Source organism: Chiloscyllium punctatum, chromosome 8 (assembly GCF_047496795.1).
Source record: "Chiloscyllium punctatum isolate Juve2018m chromosome 8, sChiPun1.3, whole genome shotgun sequence".
In the NCBI taxonomy this organism is placed as follows: Eukaryota; Metazoa; Chordata; class Chondrichthyes; order Orectolobiformes; family Hemiscylliidae; genus Chiloscyllium; species Chiloscyllium punctatum.
Window position 1 is genome coordinate 1417728 of NC_092746.1, and position 20234 is coordinate 1437961.

General features: G+C 40.8%; 1 protein-coding gene across 5 annotated transcripts in view; it reads right to left on the reverse strand.

The window, feature by feature from the left end:
- Window positions 1–1558: 1558 nt before the first annotated feature.
- plekha8 (pleckstrin homology domain containing, family A (phosphoinositide binding specific) member 8) overlaps window positions 1559–20234 on the reverse strand; it is a 77937-nt gene continuing 59261 nt past the window's right edge. For all 5 annotated transcript variants that reach the window (XM_072575019.1, XM_072575020.1, XM_072575018.1 and 2 more), the window contains 5 exons: window positions 14396–14454; window positions 14128–14258; window positions 9146–9216; window positions 3468–3529; window positions 1559–3367 (listed from right to left, as the gene is read on the reverse strand). In XM_072575019.1, coding sequence (XP_072431120.1) covers window positions 3170–3367; window positions 3468–3529; window positions 9146–9216; window positions 14128–14258; window positions 14396–14454 — 521 coding nt within the window. In that variant the 3' untranslated portion in view covers window positions 1559–3169. The remainder of the gene's footprint in view (window positions 3368–3467; window positions 3530–9145; window positions 9217–14127; window positions 14259–14395; window positions 14455–20234) is intronic.

A 20234-nucleotide genomic window follows, 5' to 3' on the forward strand; every position in this document is an offset into this window, starting at 1 on the left:
TGCAGTATTATGTGGATAAAAGAGAGGTTATCCACTTTGGTAGCAGAAACAGCAAGACAGTTATCTGAATAGTTATAAACTGAGAGGGGAAAAATGTGCAATGAGTCTTGGATGTCTTCATGTATGTTGCTGAAGGTAAGCGAGCAAGTGCAGCAAGTGGTGAAGGGGGCAAATGGGGGCTTTCATAGTGAAAAGATTAGAGTACTGGAGTGGGGATATCTTGCTACAATTACACAGGGCCTTGGTGAGATCACATTTGGAAAATAGTGTACAATGTCTGGTTTACTTATCTAAGGGAGGATGTTTCTGCTGTAGAGGGAGTGCAGTGGAAGTTGGCCAGACTGATCCTTGGGATGGCAGATGAGGAGAGTTTGAATCAGTTTGGAGTATATTTGCTGGGGTTCAGAAGAAGGAGCAGTTATCTCATGAAAACTTTCAAAATTCTAAACAGAATAGACAGGGTATATTCAAGATGATCCCCGCCTTGGCAGGGAGTCCAGAACCAGGGATCACAGTCGAAGAATATGGGGCAAACATCTTAGGACTGAGATGAGAACAATTTCTAAACTGATTGTCACCAAAATGTTTTTACACACACGGGGTTATGTAGCAAATACTGTCCAAGTGCAGAGTCACATTGAATGTTGGACATTTGTAAGTGTTGACTGTTGGTTATTGTCAGTACCTCACTGATTGAGAATACCCAAATGGACGTGCTGTTTGCTAAGATCTATCTTAAGGATGTGCAGCACACACTTGGTATCACACTGGCTCTGAAATTCATATATCATAGTACTCAATTGTGAAAGATGCAGAGTGTCTATTAGTGCATCCTGTTAGTGACAAGTACCACTCATTTTGCCAGACATGGCCTTAGAATGATTCCTGATTTTCCACAATGTACAGTGAGAAATGATCTCATCAGGCAGTTATGATCTGGCTTTGATTAACCCTATTTCAGCATGAAGCCTGCACAGTGAACTTATGATTAGGTTAGATTAGATTCCCTACAGTGTGGAAACAGGCCCTTCGGCCCAACCAGTCCACACTGACCCTCCGAAGACCCATTTCCTATTGAATGATGCACCTAATATTATTGGCAATTTAACATGGCCAACTCACCTTATCTGCAGATCTTTGGACTGTAGGAGGAAACCGGAGCATCCTAAGGAAACCCACACAGACACAGGGAGAATGTCTGTGTGGAGTTTGCACAGTCGCCCGTGGCTGGAATCGAACCCTGGACCCTGAAGGTATATCTAATGCTAGATTAATAATACCTCTGCAGCATCATCTCTCCTTTAAGTTAATTAGCACCTTGTAATTTTGAACTTGATCAGTGCTGAGGAAGCATACCTCCTGTAATTTTGGGTCAGTTTCTTTGTCCTATAATTATATAAAAAGGAGGATTGTCTGAAGATCTAAATGTATTTGAATGCCAATTTGTTTTCTCTTGCATTTCTAGCAGTCATTTGATTCTGAACTGGAAGGTCCTTACTCATTCAAGATGCTATGATTGTCAACGTGTTCCCATTAACAATCCAATTATATCAAAAAATATAAGAAAAATGCAACATTTTATTAAATAAGTACAAAATTTATCCATATATATGTATATACACACACAATAGGTACACACAGTGCAATTTCAGTTAAATAAATTCTCATGGCTATAATTACAGGCTAAGTCCATTTACTGCATCGTAGAAAGACTTCTAAAATCTAGACTAGGTTAAGTTAGTTCAGTTACCCCAGGTGATAAGTTGGCAGGACCATAAATTTGCCAAAGAAAAGTGTTGGCAACTTCTTTACATTGAGTAATAATTTTGAAATGTTCATGTCAACTTATTCTCTAGGTTCTTTTATAGCTCAGACCTTTTCCCCAATTAGGTTTGGAGTTGATCTTGTGTTCCAGTCAGTTGTCTACAGAAGCCTGTGCATGCAAATTGCATTGGAGATGGATTACTTTGGCACGTGCCTTGGCCATTAATTCTTCTGTCCCTTTACATAATTAGGTAGAATACTGTTTCAACTTATCACTTCACTTCAGAAACATTGGACTGGAACAGCTAAAGTAGGGAGAGTTGCATGGATTAGTGTGTACAGACCTAGCCGAAACAACTCTGCTGCTTCGAGCAGAGGTCAGAAGTGTTTCTGCTGTAATATTCTCAAATTAGCTTTCATGTTAAATAAAGTTCAGTGGCAGTCTCCACAAATCATATTTAAAACATAATTACATTATAGCTGTGCAGGTTATGAAATAGATTAAAATTATGTCCATTGATTTAATCAAAATTCTCTATCACATCATAAATTATATTAAATTCATACATTATTAGATTTGGACTGACTGGATCTGCTTTTGGGTGATATTTTTCAATCATTATGTCAATTAATGGCTCAAAGAAAAGCAAAATACTGCAGATGCTGGAAATCTGAAACAAACAGAAAATGTTGGAGAAACTCAGATCTGGCAACATCTGCAGACAGAGAAACAGAGTTATGTTTTGAGTCTTATTTGATTCTTCTTCAGCGAAGAACTAAATTAACCAAGACATTATCCTATTTTGCTCTCCACAGATGCTGCCAGACCTGCTGAGGTTTCTCCAGCATTGGTGGACACCGCTCCACTGCTTAAGCTCATTGTGTCTTTGCATGATCTCTAACATGTGAAACGTACCATATTCAAGCAGATTCAATACAAAGAAAAGTCTTCGTATCTTAATGTCTTAGAGGGCATTAAGAACTCAAATTTACAAAATAGAGAACAAGCAATTATTTTCAGGATGAACTTGCAATGACATCAAACATAAATAGTGATCAGTGTTTCAAGTTAATTTGTAAATTTTCAGGCCCTGGTGGTCATTTTGCTAGGAGGTTTTCAAGGAATAAGGTGACATATCTGAACTCCAATATACTTGGATGAAAAGCACTCACTAAATATGCCACTACCTTCAAACACGCATGCAGAAATATACCTCCATCGTCCATTACAGAGCACACACATAAAGTTTTGGAATATAACAGAATGTAGTTCAACTGAAAGCAAAGGGCTTGGCTAAAACAGAAACTAATATTTTGCTGCACATTTCATTTTTGGTGAAAGGTGACCGAAAAATGTCACATTTCTTCCTTTTCAATCAACATTATGAGGAACAGTAATTTATCATTATACCACTTCATCGGATTCTAAATTATATTCTTCATACAAAGCATCCAAGATCTCTATTTGCTTCCCCATGGCCGGAAGATACTGGCTTAAATCTCTCTTCATTCCTTCATAGAAAGCCTCATTCTGTTCATCTCCTTCATTTACAGCAAGAGCTGCCATAAAGCCTTCATAAAATGGAGCTGCTCTTAATGCCAACTGTGAATGTGAGAATAAGGCAATTGCATTTATTAATGGTTTCACTGGAAAAAGGAATATTCAAATATACAAGCCATATTTTGAAAAGAAAAAAACTTACTGCAAAGACACCTCTAACGACCCAACCGTGATATTGGCGTAATGTTCTACTGTACGATGTGTCTAAACAAGAGAACCAAAGGAAATTAACAGGAAATTTAAAAAATGTATAAAAGTTATACACAACTGCAGGAGCCAATGTTCAGTCTGAAGCACATCAGCAATCTGTCAAACAATAGACTGACATCATGGAAATATAACAAAAAGATTATATCAACAAATGCAGAAGCTATAGCTATTGCCAGAATCTAGATGTAGTACACAGAATGTCCTACACACAGCCCTGGCTTCAACAAATACTTTTCCATGTAAATTCAGCCACGTAAAGGTGGCATCAAATCTCCCACTAATCAGCATAAGTATTTTGTGACTGGCATCCCCCAGTATCATAGGAGTGAGATTGCAAGAAAATGAAACATTCTTTAATTTTTTTTAACTGAGTAGATCTGTAGAAGAGCAGGGTAGATCAACTTAATGCTCTTGCTCTTAATTGTTATAATTGACTGTTTGAGTGTGGTGATATAATTGAACTAATAATCCAGACAATCAGCTTTATTGTCTGAGGTCATGGGTTCAAGTCTCAGCATGGAAGTGAAAATTTGAATTCAATTAATAAAGCTAGAATCAAAAGCTAGTCTAATAGTTACCAATGAAATCAACGTTGATTGTTGTAGAAAAATCCATCAGGTTCACTATCATCTTTTATGGAAGGAAAGCTGCATTGCTTACCTGGTCTGTCCTACATGTGACTCCGGGCCTTCAGCAATGAAGCTGACTTTGAAATATCCTCTGAAATGGCTTAGCACATCATTCAATTGTATCAAACAACCACAAAGTATAAAGAAAGGAATGAACACCTTACATTAAGCCAGGCACCAGAAATGGCAACATAAAACCCAGCCTTGTCAATCAGGCAAAGTCATCCTTAATAACATCAGGGGGCTTATGCCAACATAAGAAGAGCAAGCAACAGCATGACATTGTTAGGAAGGCAGGATTCTGAGAGTTTGACAATGGCCTCAATACCAACACACCCAATCTTGGGATGTCACACCCCACTAGCAATTCAGTCCAACCAGGGTTGGGAGTTAGAAGGCAGATCCCCGGTATTCCTCAACAATAAATCCAGACTCCGTGGAGTCTCAAGACCTCAGGTCAAATGTGGGCAAGGAAATGTCCTCGGATTACTTCCTACTACCCTCCTTGGCTGGTGAATCAGGTTTCCTCCATAGAGTACCACTGAAAGAAGGACTGAGTGGGCAAGGGCACAATGTATTCTGGGTGGAATTCTTCAATGTATATTATGAGAAATACCCTGGTAACACCACCACTTGGCTGAATCCTAAAAGTACATAGATTGGGTCTGTGGGAGGTACTGAGGGAACCAGAGGGAAAAACTGTACTTGACCTCATCTTCACCATTCTAATAGTCGTAGATACACCCTTTCTTAGACACTGATGCAGAAAAGACAGATCACCTTTCCTCATGTTATACCAGAGTGTAGTGGCAATATCACTGGTTTAGTAATCCAGAGGATGAGACTAACTCTCATGGGATGGCTTCAAAATCCACCAACTTAGCTTGTGTAATTTAAATTCAAATCGACAAATCTGAAGTTGAAAACTTGTGTTAATGAGGGTGACCATAAAACCTACCTGGTTTACTAATGTTCTTCAGGGAAGGAAATTTATCATCCTTACCTGGACTACAGGTGACTCCAGACCCACAGTAACGTGACTGACTCCTGCCTGCTGAAAATGCTCAGCAAGACAACCAGTTCAAGGGCAACGAGAGATGGGCAGCAAATGCTGATAATCACATCCAATTAAAGACTAAAGAAAACAAAATCACATATTGCGCTGACCCACTTAAATTCTTTAAGCTAATTAAAGAATACTGTATTAAACAACAGAATTATATGGAAGGAGACATATAACAATGGATTGATTATTTAATGGATTAGGTGCCAAATGGAGGCCTTATGTCATAGGGTCATAGAGATGTACAACATGGAAACAGACCCTTCGGTCCAACCCGTCCATGCCGACCAGATATCCCAACCCAATCTAGTCCCACCTGCCAGCACCCAGCCCATATCCCTCCAAACCCTTCCTATTCATATACCCATCCAAATGCCTCTTAAATGTTGCAATTGTACCAGCCTCTACCACATCCTCTGGCAGCTCATTCCATACACGTACCACCCTCTGTGTGAAAAAGTTGCCCCTTAGGTTTCTTTTATACCTTTCCCTTCTCATCCTAATCCTATGCCCTCTAGTTCTGGACTCCCCGACCACAGGGAAAAGACTTTGCCTATTTATCCTATCCATGCCCCTCATAATTTTGTAAACCTCTATAAGGTCACCCCTCAGCCTCCGACCCCCCAGGGAAAACAGCCCCAGCCTGTTCAGCTTCTCCCTCTGGCTGAGATCCTCCAACCCTGGCAACATCCTTGTAAATCTTTTCTGAACCCTTTCAAGTTTCACAACATCTTTCCGAAGGAAGGAGACCAGAATTGCACACAATATTCCAACAGTGGACTAACCAATGTCCTGTACAGCCGGAATATGACCTCCCAACTCCTGTACTCAATACTCTGACCAATAAAGGAAAGCATACCAAATGCCTTCTTCACTATCCTATCTACCTACGACTTCACTTTCAAGGAGCTATGAACCTGCGCTCCAAGGTCACTTTGTTCAGCAACACTCTCTAGGACCTTACCATTAAGTGTATAAGTCATGCTCAGATTTGCTTTCCCAAAATGCAGCACCTCGCATTTATCTGAATTAAACTCCATCTGCCACTTCTCAGCCCATTGGCCCATCTGGTCCAGATCCTGTTGTAATCTGAGGTAACCATCTTCGCTGTCCACTACACCTCCAATTTTGGTGTCATCTGCAAACTTACTAACTGTACCTCTTATGCTCGCATCCAAATCATTTGGGTAAATGACAAAAAGTAGAGGGCCCAGCACCGATCCTTATGGCACTCCACTGGTCACAAGTCTTCATTCTGAAAAACAACCCTCCACCACCACCTTCTGTCTTGTACCTTTGAGCCAGTTCTGTATCCGTCTTCTTGAGTAGAATTAAATGCTCCCATATTATCATTCAAAAAGCAGCTTTTATTGCTCAGCCACTTAAGGTCACAACTCATTACTGCGATTGCCTGTAGTAACACTGACTACACTTTAAAGTCAATTCATTAGCTGTAAAATACAATTGAAATTTCCAAGGCTAACAATGACAATACATAAATACAAGTATTTCTGTCTTAAATATAGATTTTTAAGAACTCAAAATAATAGTTGGAATCTATGGAAGCTTGATTTAAATATTTCAATGAGGTACCCCACCTCTCCAGAGTGAATTATAGATACAGTAAAACCTTTATCGCATTAATCAGATCTTGTCCAGTGAAGTACCACTGGAAGAAGCACAGAGGGTGGCAAGCACACAGAATGTATACAGAGTGGGGCCAGGTGGGTTGGGGTGTGTTCCAGCTATATTCATCTGTAGTGGAGCTTTTAAAAAAATTGCCTCCAAAATATTGCTACTCCAATAAGAAAGGAAATGCACTACTTGTGCCAAATGATTCGCAGCACAACTGTAGCCTTATTGTTTCCTTAATCTTGCCTTACAACCTCTAGCATATAATTAAGTTCAGGGTATAAGAAAACGAAAACGAAGAGTGAGCACAGGTTACCAGATTACAAAATGTAGAGCAATGAAAAAGGATCTTGTCCAGTTTAATTAGCAACTGGATTTTGACTTTTGGTTCATTTTGAATTGATTTAGTGAGACACAGCTCCCTTGTCACAAAAGCAAAGGTATCCCTGGAAAGATACAGCTCGTCAAAAGAAGATTTATATTTCCTAATATCAAGTACAGAACTCCCCCAATTTGTTAGTGCACTACCAAATCACATTCTGTTGTTAGAGCCCACCCCAATTTCTCCTTTTTTTAAAATCAATTTTGATTTGGAGCTGTGAACTAAAAACTGAGAGCTTAATATGACATTTGGACAATGGGGTAATAGCTTGTGTTAAAAGGAAAATAAAACCAAACAGGTTTATTCACAAGGCCAAGGCTGGAAATTAATTGTAAGTTGGTTCCTGGTTAAAAAGCTTCTGTAAATATTTTGTTACCATGGATTAGCATTGTGTTTAAACAGATAGTAGAAGTTTCTACTAACGAGGTTAGAACAAGAGAATTGGTTCCAGCAAGTCTGGAAAATACCTTATGCTCAAGCAGATGGCAGACCTTGAATGAGTTTGTATTTGATTTTGGACAGTATTTTTCCTCTGGAAAAGGAATCCAGCTGTTGATACTACAGCAGAAGATTTGTAAGCTCCCTGCCTAACATTCCATGAGCAGCTCTTCAAAGCTCAGAGAATAGAAAACCAAGTATCACTGCCATTATCTGAGTAAACTGTAAAGGTGACACTGCTTGACATCTTTAGGAAATCTACCAAGAAAACATCATCTATGCCTGTGGAACAAAACACCATGTAAACCGCTTAAGCAATCTGGTCAGTTTGTTATTTTCTTTTACTTATCCCTTAACAGTGTTTGTTTTTCTGTCTGTCTTTTATGTAAATGGGACTGAAAACAAACATTTTTCATAGAATCCCTACAGTGCAGGAATAGGCCATTCAGCTTATTGATCTGTCCTGACCCTCTGAAGTGCATCCCACTCAGACCCGTACACTATTCCCATGACTAATCCACATAGCGTACACATCCCTGGAGACTACAGACAATTTAGCACTGCCAAACCACCGAACCTGCACATTTTTGGACAATGGGAGGAAATCAGAGCATCTGGCAGAAACCCATGCAGACACATAAACAATGTACAAACTCCACACAGTCAGCCACCCGAGGCTGGTTTCGAATCTGGGTCGCTGGTGCTGTGAGGCAGCAGTGCTGACCACTGAGCCATTGAGCTGCCTTTTTTGGGGTTTAAAGCATATACTAATTATATGTTTGTTTAATTTTGCTTTACTAATGACATTGTATTATTAAGAAGCTGCTAAATCTCTTGTTTAAGATACGAACTGATGTCTAGTATTGATTAACCAGAGAGTCCAGGAATGGTTATTCAAAAAGCCTGGTTAAGAAGCTCTACGGTCAACTTTGACACTCTTTGAAGGTTTTAATTTTTACTATTTTGGTCAAAAACTTGAATTGATTTGGCTGCCTGTCTCCATGTGACAACACTGTGGAATGTTCATTTGCACTCACATTTTTAAATTAAACAGTGGCTTCATCTTGCTGTGTGTGCGTGTGTGCGTGTGTGTGTGTGTGTGTGTGTGTGTGTGTATGTGTGTGTGTGGTGGGTGGGTGCACAATAATGATCCAGAGGAGACATCAGAAGTTGTCTTGCCCAAAATCTACCCCAAAAGACAGCACCAAATGGATTGTATGCATCTCATTGATATTTGTTGTCACAGGAATCTGTTGGGTTTGCTTACTTGACAGCTACTGAGCACTCTTCAAAATGTAATTCATTCACTATAAAATGTTTTGGGACATTCCAAGGAGAAGAAAAGGTGCTATTTAAATGCAGGTTCTTTCTTGTTGATTGGCCTTTTTCTATCTCTTTTTGCTACGTTGATTAAACAGAGTAACAAAAAGGCAATCCCACAAAAACAGTGGTTAATGCAGACTTACTTAGTGCTTTTTGGATATCCTTTTCTCCATTGTTCACTTCTTCCAGAAATCCTTTCAGAAACTTTAACCCTCTGTCACGTAAACATTGACAATGAAAAGAATGGTGACTTTCACACGATTATTCATTATTTCTTGATATATTTTATAACAATGTCTAGAACAAGTTCTGATTTGGAGGTGCCGGTGTTGGACTGGGTGCACAAAGTTAAAAATCACACAACACCAGGTTACAGTCCAACAGGTTTAATTGGAAACACACTAGCTTTCGGAGTGACGCTCCATCTATCACCTGACGAAGGAGCGTCACTCCGACAGCTCGTGTGCATCCAATTAAACCTGTTGGACTATAACCTGGTGTTGTATGATTTTTAACTTAGAACAAGTTCACTCACTAAAATTATGGTGGATTCTGCTGATTTAGGCAATACTGAAAATTGCCACTAGGTGGAATATCTAAACAGAGCAATCTACAAAAATGGATAAACTAACTAAATAGCTTTGAAAAGCTTCCGTACAACAGGTTGACAATTTAAATCATTGTACAGGCGCAAAGTTTGTCTAAATAAAGGCATATGAACAACACTATTGCTTTCAAGAAAAAATGATATTATTTCAGGGAGCTGGCAAAAGAACATGGCGTAACATTAGTTTTTTAATAAGTGCAGAAGGTGATGGAAACATACTGAATAATAACTTTCCAAAATGAATATAAGTACTTGAAGGGGGAAACATTGAAGATTTTTGTTAAAGTGGGATTAAGAAGATAACTCTTTCAAAGAGCTGACATAGATATGACAGACCATCCTATGATGGTGTTCAGCCCACTGGGTTTAAAACCCTTTTAGTACCTGGCCTCACACTCCACAATGCCATTTCCTGTGAAAAAATACCTTCAGGTCCTCATAAACAACAAGTAAAAAAGAATAAAGTGTGAGGACAGAGGTAGTTAACTGGTCATGACATCAACTGCAGTCATACTTCTGATGGAATATGGAGTATCATTGGGAGAAAAATTAAGTAAACAAGTGATATTTAGCAGGTTTTCTCAAGCTACCTTCCCAAACATGCCTCGATACACCAAGTTTACATGTTACTTGCTCCTTGCATTCATACACTCGCTGTAGGTGGAATGGTCATCACTGCCAGAACCTCCCAGATCCCTGGCGCTGGCACCAGCTGGGCACCAGGTCAAGCACTGGCAGTCCAGAGCTGCCCTACACATCGCACACAATATAGGAAGGCAACCAAAAACAATGTTGGCACAGCTGACACTTTCTACATGCAAGTCTACTTTCTTACACCTGTTGCTGTTTAAGAACCAAGAAACACAATTTGCCCATCCTTCGCCTCATCTCATTTTAGAACCCAGTTTAAGTCTGTGCTACTCTCTCCTCAGTAGCAAGTGTAGACCAGCATTCTTCAGTGGGAGACAATAGTATAGGGGAAATCCTTCAAATTATTCAAACATTCATTCTTTAGTCAGCAACAACAAAAGCAAACAAAGAAGCTGCATTTGTCTATCAGAACAGAAACTGACATGATAAGACGGCCATTCACTCCGTGCTGCAATTCCTGCTTTAGCAGCTGACATAATTTAAAGATGGTTTCCTGCAGAACCCTCACTCGCCAGCAACATTGTGCCTTGCTCATCTGGAAGAAATGGCATTGAGGATGATAGACTCTGGGCCTCTTGCGCATCTCAAACAGACCTTTAGCTGTAACATCATGTGGAGGATATTCAGCATTCACTGGATATTGCTGCTGATACTGAGCTAGAGACAAAACAACTGCAGATTCTGGAATCCAAAGTAGATAGGCAGGAGGCTGGAAGAACACAGCAAGCCAGGCAGCATCAGGAAGTAGAGATGTCGACGTTTTGGATGTACGCTGGTACTGGGCTGGCTGGTTGCACCTGTTCCTCCTTCATTTCTCTGTGCCAATGCTGCACAACAACAGTGACAAGATCACTGCTCTTTTTCCTAATTCACAGTTAGTGTGCACTGCTGGCTGTGCCAGCATTTATTCCCCATCCCTAGTTTCCCTGGAGAAACTGATGATGAGCTGACTTGCTAAACTTCTGCTGTCTATTTTGACCCAGCAACACTGAAGGAACTGCAATTACTTCTGAGTCAAGATGATGTTTGACTTGGAGGGGAAATTTGAAGGTGGTGATGTTCCATGTTTCTGCTGATCTTGTCCTTCAAGATGGTAGTGGTCACGGGTTTAGAAGATCCTATCTGAGGATTAGATTAGATTAGATTCTCTACAGTATGGAAACAGGCCCTTCGGCCCAACAAGTCCACACCGACCCTCCGAAGAGTAACCCACCCAGACCCATTCCCCATATTTACCCCTGACTAATGCACCCAACACTATGGGCAATTTAGCACGGCCAATTCACCTGACCTGCACATCTTTGCATTGTGGGAGGAAACCAGAGCACCCAGAGGAAACCCACGCAGACATTGAGAGAATGTGCAAACTCCACGCAGACTGTCGCCCGAGGCTGGAATCGAATCCGGGTCCCTGGCGGTGTAAGGCAGCAATGCTAACCACTGTCTTTGGTGAATGTCTGCAATACATCTTGTGGAAGGTAGACACTGCTGCTCCTGAGTGTCAGTGGTGGTGGAGAGAGTGAGTGCTTGTGGATGCAGTGCCAATCAAGTGGCTGCTTTGCCCTGGCTCTTGTCAAACTTCTTAAGTGTTGTTGGGGCTGCACCCATCCAGGTGAGTAGAAAATATTCCATCACACTCTGGATTTGTGCCTTGTAGATGGTGGACAGGCTTTGGGGAGTTGGGGGTGAGATGCTTGCTGCAGGATTCCTAGTGTTTTAGTGTAACTGCAGCTTGGCGAGCCTGGCATTTCTCACATACAGCTCGCTTGTCAGACAGAAATAAACACAATCTGTCCACAGATTAGGTCCCAGCTTTTTGCCATTTCCAATGTACGTTTACCTTCCCATTAGCATGGAAGACAATGCTGATCATGCTTGGTTCAGTGACTTATATCCTCAGCCTGATGATCAGGGGCCCCTACACAAAACCTCAATGTTCCTTTCTTCCTCATCCTCCATCAGGCCAATCAGTGCAGAGACTCCACATGTTCCGACACAACACACTGAATTACAACTTCATCTCACAACACTAAGCCCCACCCATCCCTAGCCTGTCAGGCCAACTATCATCCTGCACTGTCCCTTCGTTGTGGTCAGGGTGGTTCTGACTGTCAGTGATCTCCCTTCCCTCTGCAGTCTTCCATATCATCCAAAGGGTTGCAGTAAAATGCTGAACCATATTGTAAGTGGATCAGAGATATGCCATGCGGATGCAGCAGGATTGGTACCTATCCAATGCCAAGATCTGTGAACGGGGAATGCATATGGTCGTTGCCCATGGAGCATGCCCTGAAATGTTCGTCGCGGGTCTCCAAAATTGGTTGCTATCCAGCAGGTGGGAGAATGGGAATTCCCAAAGGAATGATGTGAGATTAACTAAGGATATGACATTAATACATGCTAATGCATGCAAATGGACTTCTCATTGCTCACTAGCAAGAATCCCATCTCGCAGTTCAACACTTGATTAGAAAATGGGCCTTATTGCATCAGCACAGAGAAGTCCCTCATCAGTGACCACACCCAACTTTCCCAACTTTCTTGCCAGTGCCCACATCGTTCAATACTTGGGAAAACTGCACCTGCTGCCATTCTCCAGTAAGGCTCAGCACGTGCTGGAAAAAACTCAATCTCATTTTCCATCTGGGAACCCTCCAGTCTTCATAACCCAGTAAGTTCAATAATTATAGGGCCTGAGTATGTTCTTCCACGTCCTTCACCCACACCCACACAACAAGCCTTGTCATTACACGGTCTACTTTCACCACAGTCAACCCATTTTCATCTAGTAATAGTTCCCATTAGCAGCTTTTCTTTCTCCCCGGCTTACCATTGTCCATCCCTTTTTCTACCAGACTGCTGTTTTCTCTCTCTCTGGTCTCCATCTCCACCCATAGTTCACTTTCCCCCACCTCCCAGTAATCTGAAGTTCTGAAGCAGAGACGCTGGATTTGAGATATTGACTCTGTTTTCTCTCCACAGATACTGCCAGATATGTTGAGTTTCTCCAGCAATTTCTGTTTTTGTGTGTACTTGTGGGTCTGTGGGCTATCAGAGGCAGTCTCTTTCAATAGCATCTAAGTAGAAGCAAATGTCTTGAAAGGAAGAAAGACTGAACAAAGAAAAATCAAAAGGAAAGGAACTTCCTTCATAAATGACAATTAGATCTTACTTCAATGTCGGTCAACATTGTTATCAGTTTTAGAGTATTCACACAATGGCCTCTTTTAATCTCACATTGCGGTAACTATGGGGGACATATAATCTGACAACACAATGCAGCCACAATTGAAAAGAATTGATGTATACAGATGCTTAAACTTCCCAATTATTCATAATGTTCTAAGGCTCAATGAAGCAACAATGACGATTATTTACAATCATCATAAAAAAATCCAATTACATATTTACACCCTCACTGCTGGACAACCATATTCTCATTAGCGTGAACTGGTGTAGACAACTCTATCTATTACACAGTAATACTGTTTAGAAAGTTCTCCAATTCAAATTTTGCTTTTGGAGCTAATTGTATGTAGCGCGTATATAAAAGAGTGACTGCATTCGGGAACAGGAGGGACAGGAAGAAGAGTGGAATTAACAACCAGAGGTACTACTCTTTAGGGACCTTTAATGAAAAAAAAGCCTGTCAATTTGCAGCATTCGCTTTGATTGTCCCTTCATGTCAATCAGACTGATACCCCTCGTTTGTCAGAGATGTGTGAAGAATGGGTTTGGAAAAGACTCAAGATTCACTAGCACCACAGCATGAAAGCACATTCCAAATATAAACCTATGTCTTCAGGGCTGAACAAATGAAGAAGTTCTTTTTCGTTGAAAAAAGGTCAGAAAACTGCACATGCATACCTCTTCAACCAAAGGAGTGCCTCAGTGGCAGAGTTCCTCACTGTAGCCTCATCAGTTTCCAATTCATACAGTACTATCTTCTGAAGGGTAGTGAACCTTATGGAATCAGTGATGTATTTCTGATTTATTTTCTGAAAATAGAATACTTCTTTGCAACCATGATCAAACTTAATTGGTTTTAAAAAGCTGATATAATCTATTTTATAAATAATCATTGACAAACAGTGAATAAATGACACCTTGAGGAATAAAATAACACATCACTTACCTTAATATTGCCCACAAAATCTAATTTAACTGGAGCAAAGACCGTTGGGCCAAGTTTATCTGTAAGGGAAAAGCGACAGAGATTTAGTGTAAATACTGAAACTGAAATTAGAGGTAAAGAGGACATCTCTGCAATTCATAACCACTTGCAGCAGCTATCTAACCTTTATGATTTGAAAATAATTAAGCAAGCTGTTGGAAAAGTATTTATTTCAAAATTAAAATAAATAGGACATTGAAATCAGTTTCATTTATTCATTCATAGGATGTAGCCATCACAAACTGGATCATCAGCAGCTTAGCTGTAATATCTTCAGTCACTTCATCCTAGACACCAATACCAGTTAGAAGAGAGATTGTATATGGTTGAGACCCCAGCACTGATCCCTGCTGCACTTCTAGTTACAGTTTGTCAACTTGAAAATGGCTCATCACTTTGCTCCTTATTAACTCACCGAGCTTCTTTCCAAACTAATTTGTTACTCTCCTCACCACGAGGTTTTCTTTACTTTGTGCCATATTGTTTGCTGTGACAACATATTGAATGCTTTTTGGAAATCCAGGTGGTTAGCTTGCTTGTTACTTTCTCAAAGAACTCTAATGAATTAGGCAAACTCTTTTTCACAATACAAATCAAGCAGAGTAAACAATGTTTCATGATTTTCTAACCATCTTGCTGAAATACCTCCTTAATAATGTTTTTGAACTTTTTCTTTTAGACAGACATTAGGCTAACTAGTCTATAGTTTCCAGCTTTCTATCTTCCTCCTTCCTTATATATTGGCTACATTTACAATTTTTGCTGAGACATTTCCAGAATCCAGGAAACTCTGGAACATTACAAACAATGCATTTACTATCTCTGCATTTTAAAATTTCAGAGAACAGGTCGTTTGGCCCAGCAATTTTCTACCTTACTTGGTATCTTTTCCCTAGTGATTATGATTGTTTTAACTTCCTTCATCCTTTTTACTTCTTGTTTTTCAACTGGATAGACTGGGGCTATTTTACCGAGAGCAGAGGCTGAGGGATGACCTTATAGGAGTTTATAAAATCATGGGTGGCATAGATAGGTAAACAGACAAGGTGTTTTCCCCAGGGTCAGGGAGTTCAAAATTAGAGGGTATAGGTTTAGGGTGCGAGGAGAAAGATATAAAAGGGACCTAAGGGGCAACTTTTTCACACAGTTTGATGTGTGTATGGAATGAGCTGCCAGAGGAAGTAGTGGAGGCTAGTACAATTACAACATTTAAAAGGCATTTGAATGGGTGTAGGAATAGGAAGGGTTTAGAGGGATAGGGGCCAAGTGCTGGCAAATGAGACTAAATTATGTTGGGATATCTAGTCGGCATGGACGGGTTGGACTGAAGGGCCTGTTTCCATGTTGTATAGCTCTATGACTTTATTTTTCTGATTGTTTACGTCTTCCACAGCAAGGATGAATAAAAGACCTGTAGAATACTCAAGATTAGACAACTGTATGAAATTGCCCCAGATAGACTCTATAAATTCATTTTCCAGGCTGTGTTTGCCAAACCAATTCATGCAATTTGTTTAAGATTAAGCTATGATTATTGAAGTTGCTTTCTGATGTACCCCCGTTATTTCTTCCTGTGTTCTCTGTTCTGTAGTGTAACCACTGTCAGGCAGCCTGTCATGTTCTGTCACAATATTATTTCTTTTCTCCACACAAAAACTGCCTTTACATATGAATTTTCTGAAATAAGGTAATCTTTCATTACTACACAAACATCATCCTTAAATAGCAGAGCTAACCTACTGGTTTTACCTTCCTAACCTGGTAAAAAGTGAAAAATTCTTGAACATTTAGGTCGTAGACTTGGTCACCTTGAAACTGCATCTCTAAAAAAAGGCCATTAGACCATACATAATTTACCACTTATCCCCTTGTATTATCCCTCCTCTACTAGTTACATGACTCCCCAGAACACTGGTCCCAGCATAGTTCTATGGGAGATCCCACTTTACCCACTAGTTTCCTATGAGTTGCAATCCATTTATCCCACAAACACCTTTGAACCATGCATTCAACTCTCTGACCTTGCTCAAATTTGCTCTACTTTTGAAAACTGTAACTTCGGAGACGAGGATGCTGAGGTTATTCCGTTCAAGAGAGAAGTTGCTTCAGCATGCTTTTTGTAAAGTCTTGTGTGGTAATGAACAGATGAAATTTTCAAACTTCCATCTTATATGGAAGAAACTAAAAGACCAAGTATTAGGTTAGTACAACTCATTTGTTTCTAGGATGTGGAATTAACCAAAGGTTTCAATGAAAGATGACATTTCTCTGCCAGTCACCTGCATCACTGCCTGGAATAGATCAGAGATATTCAGGAGCAGTGGTTCACCTGTATTTGGGGAGGTAGAATGAGTAAGATTTCTAGGCTGTCAGAGCACCCACCTCATGTCCATTATATTAGTGGGACATTGCACTAAAAACTACAGCAGGCTCAATGTTATCAGCAGTCTCTGCAGACTACACAGTGCTGTGTAACATGCGAGTAATCATTTATATAAACCAGGTAACCTTCTCAATGAGAGGCACAGTTCATATAAAAGGAAAGCTGCAAACTGGGATAAATGGTGCTTTGGAAGACTTTGGTTGGAGAGAGAGCTTTAAGAATTGCAGAAGTGTTACGGCATAAGAGGCCACCAGTTAGCCCATAGTACCTGCACTGGCCCTTCACACTAGCATCATTACTTCGTGCCATTCTCCTGCTTTATCCCAATTACCCCTGAATATTATTCTTAATCATCAAATACTCTTTATAATGCCTCAAATGAACTTGCCTTCATCACATTTCTAGGGAATACATTCCAGATCCGAACTACTCACTGTGTGCTTTTATCATATCATCCTTGCACATCACTTTAGTTCCATGCTCTCTCATTCTTGTTCATTTTCCAAGCAGGAACAGCTTCTTCCTACTTACTCTATCTAGCCATTTATGATTTTGAAAATCTCTATCTCTAAAATCTCTAAAGAGAACAGCCCTGGCTTCTTCAAATTCGTCCTCATAACTGATCTCCGGAACCACTGCAGTAAATCATTTCCGCACTCTCTCTCAAATGCATTCACATCTTTCCTATAATGTGGTACACAGTACTTCAGTTGAGGTCTACTAATTTCAAAATCACCTCTTGCTCTTGTACTTGAGATCTATCAGTATTTGAGGGAAAGGCCTTCCCAGTTCAGTGAAGCAAACCCTGGAATCTAAGCACTAGAAGTGACACTTGTAAGCCAGGGGCAGGGAAACTTTCAAACATTCCCTCCGGACGAAATGGGAGAAAGTGGAAAAGATGCTGAATGCACAGAGTAATCCCTGAGACAATCCGCAGAACAAATGAAGTTTCACGGTCACATTTGGGAGTTAAAGAGATTGAATGAAATTGCACATCAATCTCACACCCATTTCACCAGCCACTTTGCAAATGCACCACACCCATCACTCACCTAGCAGCTCATCTCGACTCTGACCTCTAACATCTGCAGTCCTCATTTTCTCCTAACTCATCCTGAAACTCAGGACCACCATCTCCTCCTCCCCCCCAACTTTATTAACCTCTCTCCTTCCCCTACACCCATCCCTAACATCCTTACATCATACTTTCCCACACACACTTACTGAACATTCCAACACTACATACACCTTTACCCACCTCCACAGCTATTCAGTGATGACCATGCATCACTTTAACACACTGACACTGGTATTCTGCCCTCTCCGTTTCTGGGGAAGGTGGTCCACAATAGGCAGGAAGACCAACTCGCCTGCATCTGCTCAGCACCCTCGAGAAGATAGTCCACCAAATCATTGAGATCAATGCCACAAAGTCAAGCCACTAAACATTCCTGAGGCCACTGTGGCTGATGGTAAATCATTGAGTCTTGTACCTTCTTCGTTCCTAACCCTAAAGGATGTCAGGAAATGAAAACTGCAAGTGTTAGGACCTGGCAATTCCAGCTTTTCTTCCCATGACCCATTCCACCCTCTTGTGCTGCTTTTTTGCTTTAGCTGTTTTCAGATATTAAGAATGAATGCTTACTCAGCCTCTAAAGATGCATAAAGAGGAGCACACCAAGGCCTCCAGCAACTCTCACCAGCATGTTTCTGTAGTCCACCCAAAGTCTTTATCCACATTCCCTGTGGCAGATTTTGTCTGTGTTCTCATTCCCACCCTACCCCTCACCATTCTACTCCAAGCCAACTCCGACGATTCTGTGTAGTCCTTGCACTAGCCTCTCGAAGGTCACACAGTGTCAGTGTGGAAAAGTATTGCAGAAAGGAGGTACTGCTGTTTGACTTTATACATGCAACCACTAGCTCAGGGGCTGAAACTCTGATAACTTCAGACGCTGATACAGAATTACAAACAGTGCATAGTGAATCATTCAACATATACTAAGTGGAGATAAACCAAAGAAGTAGGACAGCTTGCGTGCAAACTCCCTGGCTGGTGAGATCATAAAGGAGTTTTCTGTAGGGGATGAAGACCTCTTTGGGGATGAATACACGAAAATGCAAATGATGGTGCACACAGATTCTTGATGCATTGGCAGGGAAACTCCAGTCAATCACAAGGGACCACTCCAAACCAATATCAGGTTTTATGTCATGTTACCATGGAAATGACGGGCAGCACAGTCCAAATGAAGAACAGAGTGCCTGCCGGCTACTGTCCCAGTTCCCAATGCAGCAGAGGCAGAGGCTCCCTAATGTTTCAGAGCTGCAGGGCAGAGCTCTCAGATAGAGGATGTGAGAACCATGAAGATCAACATGCAAGCTGTTGCATCTCAGCCAGCTGCTGAAGCTGCTGCCTTTCATGTTGAGATGGTGCAATTCAAAGTCAGATCCTCTATGCCCAGGGCGAAACTCAGGGTCGACCTTAAAGGCCATCTCTCCCTAAGTCCCCCAGCTATAAGTCAGCAACCTTACATCAGCCACTGGTCACTTGAATAAGCACTGCACAGAAACATAGACACTAAGGAGTTGCACATAAGTGAATTGTTCATTTTCTTTTGTATTTTTGATGAGATGCTGTTTAAAGCTGTTGAATGAATGTTTTTGACGGTGGCTTTTACTACTTGATGTTAATCGAGGGAACATTGTAAATGGGACTCTGACATGAGTATACAACTGGGGAATGGCAAGTCTAAGCAGGGTCGGGAAGTTGCTTTTGACCAGGCAGAGACTCACAATACTGTTCTTTTCACTATGCTTGGCTGCTATTGGTTTTTGCTCCTCCTCCTGTTTTTCTGGTTGTCTCCAAATCCCAGGAGATAATGTAAGACAATCAGAATTGCAAGGTATGTTGGAAACATACTGTAAACTTCAGTACTTTAATAATTGTTCAAGGATTGCAAAAATTACCAATAACTCTTTCTGGGAAAAAAAAACATTTCATGAGTTTAAAGGGGCAACAAGAAACTGTTATAAAAAAAATTAAAAACATGACAAATTAACCATCCCTGGGAAGAAGGAGTTGAAGCAACATAATCAAACTGTTTCCTTGGAGTGAAGAGGTGACAACTTGGGTGACACGGTGACTCGGTGGTTAGCGCTGCTGCCTCACGATGCAATATCACCTGCTTTCAACAGGAAGGATCCAATGGTGTAAAATGCCAGGGTGACTCAACCTTCACAGTCAGGGAGATGAACATTATCTTGATTTATAGCTGGGGAAAGTCCTCCTTCTCCCTTCTTGCAATGCTTCCCCTGTCTGCCTCCTTTGCTCCACACCATGGTCATGGTCACATCATCACATTCCTGATGATGGCCGAAACATCAACTCTCCTGCTCCTCGGTTGCTGCCTGACT